This window comes from Coccinella septempunctata, chromosome 1, assembly GCF_907165205.1.
Source record: "Coccinella septempunctata chromosome 1, icCocSept1.1, whole genome shotgun sequence".
In the NCBI taxonomy this organism is placed as follows: Eukaryota; Metazoa; Arthropoda; class Insecta; order Coleoptera; family Coccinellidae; genus Coccinella; species Coccinella septempunctata.
In genome coordinates this window covers 36,391,754-36,400,312 of record NC_058189.1, presented here as the reverse complement: position 1 = coordinate 36,400,312, position 8,559 = coordinate 36,391,754, and the positions used below count along the sequence as shown (strand labels likewise).

At 35.0% G+C, this 8,559-nt stretch overlaps 2 protein-coding genes across 3 annotated transcripts; one reads left to right on the top strand and one right to left on the bottom strand.

Annotated features, from left to right (window-relative positions):
- Positions 1–632: 632 nt before the first annotated feature.
- On the top strand, positions 633–2,338 carry LOC123306405. Its single transcript, XM_044888392.1, has 4 exons — positions 633–1,188; positions 1,406–1,463; positions 1,504–1,759; positions 1,811–2,338. Exons 1-4 carry the CDS (start codon positions 977–979, stop codon positions 2,215–2,217), a joined length of 933 nt encoding a protein of 310 aa, XP_044744327.1. The 5' UTR covers positions 633–976; the 3' UTR covers positions 2,218–2,338.
- LOC123315906 lies at positions 1,810–3,759 on the bottom strand. 2 transcript variants are annotated; one of them, XM_044901813.1, is made up of 4 exons: positions 3,120–3,759; positions 2,923–3,036; positions 2,699–2,843; positions 1,810–2,647 (listed from the first exon to the last, which is right to left on the bottom strand). In XM_044901813.1, the coding sequence occupies exons 1-4, from the start codon at positions 3,546–3,548 to the stop codon at positions 2,358–2,360; spliced, it is 978 nt and encodes a 325-aa protein (XP_044757748.1). In that variant the 5' UTR covers positions 3,549–3,759; the 3' UTR covers positions 1,810–2,357. The 2 variants fall into 2 exon arrangements, with proteins under 2 accessions (XP_044757748.1, XP_044757747.1); XM_044901812.1 differs by having other exon boundaries at positions 1,810–2,843.
- Between the last annotated feature and the right edge of the window lie 4,800 nt (positions 3,760–8,559).

Here is an 8,559-nt window from a genome sequence, read left to right as displayed (position 1 = left end):
AATTTATTTTCATAATTATTTCTCTTCTTTTTTTCCATAATACATATTTCTGTACCTTATATCATTGTGGTAAATAAATCTTTCATTATATTGAATATGCACTATTTCTTCACCCAAAATACGTTTTGGATGAATTCTAAAATAATTTTTCGGGCTAATTCCATCATTTAAATTATTTTCTAGAGAGAATAATCCAAAATGATGGAAATAGCCCAATAAAATAAAATAAAATCAATCCTGCCGTCGACAATGATTTGAATTCCCGCCAAATAATGATTAGTTCAGCATACAAACACAAGAGGCGCTGGTGTTAGCGCGACCAGGCTTTAGTACGTCAATCTGTCATTGAAACTCATAGACATAGAGACATGGACTGTGCCTTCCCTTTATATCTATGCATGAAATACGGTCAAAAAAAGTGACAGAGAGAAAAACACGTCGGGAATGCAGTTGTCTTTTTCTAGAATTTTGATTGGTCTACACTCACCTCTATGTGAACAAAAAAGAGAAAGGTATGTCCCGACGTGCTTTTCTCTCTTTCTAATAAATAGCCAATTTCATGCTGGCATTGCTCAGTCCATGTCTCTATGTCTATGTTGAAACTATATAATAATAATAACTATATAATAATAATGCCCGTTTGCACCGTTTGTCTAAACAACGATTATATTCTTAAACGACGTTTAATTCCTTAATCGGGTTGCACCGTTCCTAAACGTTGATTATAAGGTCCTTAAACGTTGTTTAAACTAAACGCAGAAATTTGCCCGATTAAGGCGTTGATTGAAATAATACTTCAAATTTGATTGACAACTGTGTGTCCTATTTCAAGTCATTTTTATATTACCGGTGGAAAGAAGGTGAATCTCACGAAAAATTACGTATTTCGGTCCACCATATTTCACCTCAACCACACCAAGTTGGTGAATTAAAAAACGCGCCTTTCGTGTTGATATTAAATTTGAATTACTATATAATGGATGATTTGGAAGATGAGATCTTAATTGAGGATGATCTTGATGCACTTGACATCATTGAATTTGGATTTCCTAGACGATTTCTCCGAAGAGTAAATTATTTCGAAGAAATGGATAATCTCACTTTTTTTAGAAGATTTCGTTTAATGAAAGAAACAGTGTTGTTTTTGTTGCCATATCTGGAGAATGATTTGGAATTTAATAATGACTTGTAAGTACGTAGAATATTAATTAATATCATACAAATAGCGTCCTGCGCCCTTGGCCTGGTGGTTAAAGCGTCGGCCCGGTATATCGCAACCGCAAGGTATCGAGTTCGATCCCGTGCTAGACTAGAAATTTTCTAGTGCGGGCCACCATTCACCATTGGGTTACTATGGGGCCTACGGAGAATCAAGAAAATAATATGAATATGAATGATATTTCAGGAATAATAGTGTTGCACCAATAAACCAATTGCTAGCAACATTGAGGTTTTATGCTAGTGCTGGTCACTTGGCTTCTGTTGCCGATTTCGTCAATATAGGTGATTAGTTTTTTCTCCTCAATCAAATCTACATCCAATCAAAATACATCGTTTTTAGGAGGAGAAGATGCTGAAGTATTTCGGAACAGGAAGGGATACTTCTCTATAAATGTTCAAGCAACTTGCGATGCTGACTTGAAATTTTTGGATGTTGTTGCACGATGGCCTGGTTCAGCAAATGATTCCACAGTTTTCAACAATTCAAGATTGAAGAGAAGAATTGAGAATAATGAATTTCGAAATGGAATTTTTTTGGGTAAAACTCCAGTAAAAGCGGATATTCCAAATTTAAATTTACTACTTTCAGGCGATAGTGGATATCCATTGAGAAATTACTTCTTAACACCTCTTCTAAATCCATGCAGTCCTGAAGAACGTTTATATAACGAAGCACACATTAGAACCCGTAATACTATAGAACGCTGCTTTGGTGTGTGGAAAAGAAGATTCCCAGTTGTGGCATATGGTATGAGGCTGAAGCTGAATAATGTAATGAATGTAATAGTGGCTACTGCAGTTCTACACAACATAGCATTATTGCAAAATGAAGAACTACCTCCGCCACCTGATGATGTTCAAGTTTCAGAATGGAATAATTTGATCATGATGGCAAATGTACCTGATTTGCCTCTCAATAATCAAAATGACAATATCAATGCTTATAGGTCGGAACTAATTAATAGTTACTTTTTCAATTTAATTTATCAGCAGTAAGCTAATGACTTTGTTCGATTATTTCATTACGTGTAAATTATACTCTGGTTGTTATTAAAAAAAAAGACGTATTGAAATATCAATTTTTATTTTTCTCAACATAATTAACTTAAGAAAATCAAATTGGAATTGTTTCCAAGTTATCGAGAGGGATTAGATGCCCCTTGTGTTCCACACTGGATTAAATTCTGGGACTGCAGAACTTTCAGTTTCTCCAATTTTATTTTATATTCCAAGGCATCAAGTTTATCTTTCGCTTCTCGGGCTGCTTTTATTGAAAGAATTTCTTCCTCGATTTTTTCCTCTTGTTTCTTTATAAGATGCAATCTCTTATCAAGGAGCAAGTTGTACTTTTCCCCGAACTCCGTACGTGTTAGAGCCTTTACCACAGTAGTTGGTCTCCTCCTAGATGCTGTATCCAAAGGAACACCTGAAAGAATGATGTATATTAATAAATAATTATTATTTAGAAAATTATTACCATCATATTTCCTTTTTTTATTTTCTTGATTCCCAGATACTGAAGGATCTTCTTCCAGAACCGACTGAACCTCTTCAACTCTTAAACGCTCAGAGATCGGCGTCAATAAATCGTTTGGCACATATTTTTTCCAAGATTCATTGTTCTGAAATAAGATATTAGTGGTCTTAATAAATCAAATATAAAGAAAGTAAATAGTTTTGTTCACGGTCAAAATTTCTTACAAAATCATCGACTTGATTTGAAATTGTTTCGAACTGTGCGAATGCAATCTCCGGTATTTTTGAAGTCTGTGATGTTGATGGTTCCAGCAAATAGGAAGGCACAGTTTCATCATTCTGAAAAAAAATTTCATAATGGTCTTAATAAACTCAAATATTATGAAAAGTAAACTGTTTTGATTATGGACAAAATCACTTACTGATCCAGTATTTTCATTATCAGGTTCTACATCTCCTCCTACCTCACATTGTAAACCGTAAATTGTTTTGCCATTCATTAACGAAAGAAAAATGTCATGGCATTCATCTTTTTTTGGTAGGAATGCCCTACCACCACCAGTCTTATAAAGTTCTTTTTTTTCTTCTGCTGCAATTTTTCTCACCTCCCTCTTCCTATTCTCATAAAAGCGCCTCAGAACATCTTTGGATCGAAATATGCCTGAGTTGTTCGAGGCATTTACTTCCGCGGTAATTTTATCCCAAACCGAGTTCTTTTTGTGAATAGATATATGGTCCGTTTTTTTATTTTCCAGTGTTCCCTTGTATTTCGCACAAATATTGGCTATGAGAACCTTTTCTTCGGGCCCAAAACTTAAACATCTATTTCTTTTTAAATTCGCGTTTTCCATTTTATCAAAAATTCGACTTAAAAATGAAACACGAAAACAAATGTTCAAATTTCCCACCTTGGCAACAGAATTTAGACACAAAACCTTGATTTTTTTTTTTTTAAATCTCACTTCTATGATGTGCTTGGCTGAAATTTTGAATTTTTCATGGTGTTGCCAAACCTATCGATGATTAAAGTAAACAACGATTATGATTCCACGGTGCAAACCGTCAACCGCTAAGCAACGTTTAAATATTAAACGTCGATTAGTTTAACCATGGTTACCAGCGAAACGGTGCAAACGGGCATAAGAGTTTATTTGTCATAGATCGAATGTCAGTATGTCATTATTTTATTGCTTGAATTTTTTAGATTCTTGATGTATGATTATTCTTCGTGTGATTTTCACGAAATATTTGCTTTCTAGTTGGAATTATGACAATTTCTACTGCGGTGTCTTATTTTACATGTCTTATTTTACATTAATCAGTGAAAAGTTGTATACCGTGCTTTCATAGAATTGTTATTCGTCAAATAATTTCATCTGAAAGCACCGAAATAAGGTATTCTTCAGATAGGAAATTATTTGACACATACTTATTGACAGTGAATAAAATTTATTCGAAGATAAAAGTATCGGGTCTTAATGGATATTTTCGGAGTTAGTTGAGTATTTACCTACAACTGATAATTTATTCAGAAAAATCTAAAATCAGACATTTATTAGCTGAAATTTGAAATTTTTTTATATCACTACTCATAATTGATACAAAACCTTAACACATTAAACACCTAAACCTTCCTCATGAGTCATTCCGTCTGTTGGTAAAAACCGCTGAAAATCAGTTGAATATTTGTCTAGTATTTATCGTGAGCCGACAACTTTTGATAGAAGAATCATAGAGTGTTCAAACCTTTTGCATAATATTTCGTATATTCTTACGTTTTTCTAAAATAAGAGATAACCCTCATCACATAAGAAATTCTTGAGGAAATTGAATTTTTTTCACAAAAAACCGTTTTTTCTGTACCGGTAGTTTCGGGTGAGTTCGGACAGTCCTGTATCTTGGGACAATCGTTCCAAGGGACAAGAGGGGTAATTACCCCTCTTGCAGATTTCTTTGTTTCTAACCATTTATGATTGAAGGGACAAACTTATAAGATTGTGTAGCACCTCTTCGGTTAGTTTAAGAATTAATTCCTGTTGAGTTTGTCATGACCAGTGCGTTTGAATTGACGAAAAAAAATTAATGAATTCAGAAGAGTAAAAGCGCGTTTTTTATGGACCTTATACTTTCTAGAGCCCTGTACATGCGTTTCACTATGTGCATCAGTCATTCTTTTTTCTGGTTATTGGGATAGTAGATATGTCATGAAACAAGGTTTTTTACAAATCAAACGGCAACAGGGATCTCATTCATTTATTTTATTGTTTCAAAGGCCTCAAAGGGTAACTGGGTTCAATGACGAATAAATACAAGCGGCGTATTGGCAGCAGGAAATTATTATTTACGTTATTTTCACACAAATATATCATCGAATAAATCAAAATTCCCTAGTTTTGTTTAGTTTTTTTTACATTTGAGTTGCAGTAGATATATTTACTTTGGCTGTAATAGGGGTTTATCATTTAATTTCCTTACCAAATTTCAACTTTTATCACGAATTATAATTTTTTGAACTAAACACCGTCCCAAGTTACCTATTTCATTTGAGAGTTGAGAAATCAATGGATTTAATTTGTATCCCAAGCCTCCCAAATCGGTGGGTGACTTGGGACAAGTATATTTCATTTTTATTCTCCAATTTATATCCGAATTCTGAAGCATGATATAATATATCCTAATAAATAGTCTGAAGGGAGCAGCTTAAAACATTCTTGAGTGAAGCTCCTAATGACGTTTTTTTTAATGTAGAGTCATTCGGGGTAACTGTGCGCAGAGGGTAAGTGTGCGCAGTGCGTATATCTCGACTATGCAATATATGAAAGAGGGGATTTTTTGGTGAAACAAGGGCGCAGAATCGCCAAATTAGTTTTTCATAGGAGTGCGCCGTGCGACGTTTCTTTAACTTTTTATTTGCAATCAATCAAATTCACTAGTTTTATTTTTAATTTTCAGCATTTCTGCAAATTCTGCCAGGTCCAAGTTCGGAGTCCGACAGTGTTAAACAATATTTTATTCGATCATGCGCATATTAATCTAAATATATACTGAAAAAAATTGGGTTCTGTTAGCTGCTCATCTCTATAAGAACGAAAATTCCAATTTTGGCTTACTGGGGAAAGTGTGCGCACAGATTTATTACATGGGCATTGGTTCAGTGAGGAATAAATTATGACATTGTTGATTTTCTTGGTTGAGACTCGATCAATATTGTCCCATTTGTTCAGAAAAATATGAAGAGCCACCAACAGGGGAATGTATCAAGTGTTGTGTTCATCAGGAATGGTGGCACGAACAATAATGCACTGCTTGTAAAAAGTCGCTTCTGTATTGACAATAAACAGCATTTCTCTAATATTGTAACATTTTGATGACATTATTTTGTAATTTGCTTTGGTTGTGTGGTTCACTAAGCACTGCGTTCACTTACCCCGTGAGGGTGCGCACACTTACCCGCAATACGGGGCATGTGAACGCACTCCGACTTTCACTAGTAATTTTTTTTTTGCGGAAAGAAAACATCTTTGCTTGTTTGCTTTTTGATGTTTTTTTATAGAATAGAAAATTCTCTATCTTATGAATACGGTTTAATTTTCCTAGCTTCAACATTTGAAACAGGGCATGGCTTGAAAGGCAAAAGTGCGCACAGTTGCCCCGAATGACTCTATAAGGTAAAAGTTTCATTTTGATTTCCTCTGTTGATAATATTTTTACATTCACAATTTTGAAGGTTGTTTTAATAATGGAAATCTTTGGCGCCTGCAGAACACAAGAGCTGGTGAATATGCTATCTTCAGATATCGAAGATCGTGGGTCGGTAATCATAATTAAAGTCTCAAAAACTAAGAATGATATAAACAGAATATTCACTATAATTGATGAAGAAGATCTGGGTGCTGCTCGTTTGGTGCGGGAGTATTCGGCGTTGCGTCCGCAAGGCGTTCTTAGGTTCTTCGTAGCTTATAGAGATAAGAAGTGTACTCTTCAGCCTGTCGGCAAAAATACCTTCGGAAAAATTCCGAGTAAGGTTGCTGAATGGTTGGGATTAGATAATCCGAAAATGTATACAGGCCATTGCGGAAGACGAACATCCGCGACTTTGGTTGCCGATGCGGGAGCCTCAATGACAACACTCAAGAGACATGGTGGTTGGAAAAGTTCGTCTGTTGCAGAAGGCTATCTGGCTGACAGTATGCTGCACAAAAATAAGGTAGCGAAGATGATAGCAGGTGTGGAGGGAGAGCCATCTGCAGCATCACAGTCTTTGAAGACCGTTTTGGGAGAATCGTCCGAGACTGCTGCTGCACGGAATGTTCTCAAGAAAACTGTAGTCTCGTCGACGAATAATTATGAACAAGATATTTCTTCTTCCTTTGTATCTGGTGGAAAAACTTTCAGTGGAAATTTCAACAATTGCATTCTCCATTTTGTTACTAAATAAAGAAATAAAATATGATTTGACGTTTTGAAAGAAATATGATTTGACGTTTCATATTTCCCTAGGGATATATGAACTGACATTCCATATTTCCCTAGAGAAATATGAGTGTGTTATGATACATGGTAACTAAGGCGATATAGCTCAATATTGGTTCGATCAGAAAAAAAATTGTTTGGAAAAGCGTCCTATTATAAAGCGTGAAGTGTGTCAATTTTTCATGTCCAGCCAACTGCTTCTTCAAAAGTTACTGAATATATTATATGTTTTGAAGTTTCAGTTTAGTTCACTTATAATTTCATAAATGAATATGTATATTATAAGATTAATTTTGCTTTTTAAATGTAGGCAATAGTTCGAGAAAATAGAAATTTAATGATGCCGCAATATTTTCAGTCACAATGCCAGAACTAAGGCCTTCATGTTATACATTTTATTTGTATATTATTTTATTGCAGATATATCATTTTACTCTTTCAAGAATTGAGTATTTAATCTCAATGCTTCTTATATAACAACATTGTTTTTTCATTTAAAATTAATCAAATATTTGACAATGCGAATTCCATCAATTTGAATTTTAATGACACACCACTTTTTCAATTCTGATTTTGTAAACACCGAGTGGAAAAGGCAAGAGATGACCATCAGCTGATTGAGAGGGTCGGGAAACCGCTCAGCGAACCACTGATTTTCGGAGTCCGCGAAAAATTCCAAACGAAAGACGAATAACCGAAGCATATGCAGCTAATACTTTCGTTTCGGGAAACAGATCGGAAATAAGAAAGAAAAGCTTCAGAAATTCGAGATTTTGCAACGCGAATGTAAACACATCCACTTTCACCTAAGGCCGGTTGTCGTTTCTTATAGTTTCGGGAGGATTCCCAAAAACCTACCTCCTTTTCTATACGAAGCCAACCTGGAAGCGCCTACTAACAGCAAGAAAATTATTCTCCATATCCTGCAGCACCATCCGCAACCCACATTCGGGAGCAAAATGTCGAAATGAATTGTGAATTTTCAAAATTTCAAGATCACTTCGTTCGGTGCCCTCGAGTCGATATAAGGTCCATTGTCAAAAAACATCAAAGCGAGAGCAGCTCATCAGATGACATTGACGTAACCAACCGTACCTAACTTCACTGTCAGCAGCTGACCCTGATTAGTACTTGAATATTTCAGTTAGACCATTGAGCATTAATGAGTTTAATACTCCATTGAGTATTAAAATATATTAGTTTTAACCATTGTTAAACCTAAAACTACAATATTACCTATCAACTTCGAATCCTCCATATTTTCGTTGTTCAACATCGATAACCATGAGAATCTTTCAATTGTGGGAGGTTAGAGATACTTGTCAGCTCTTATTGACGTTACCCGTTACCCTGTTTTGAACTTGAATATTTCAGTTTTTCATAAATGTT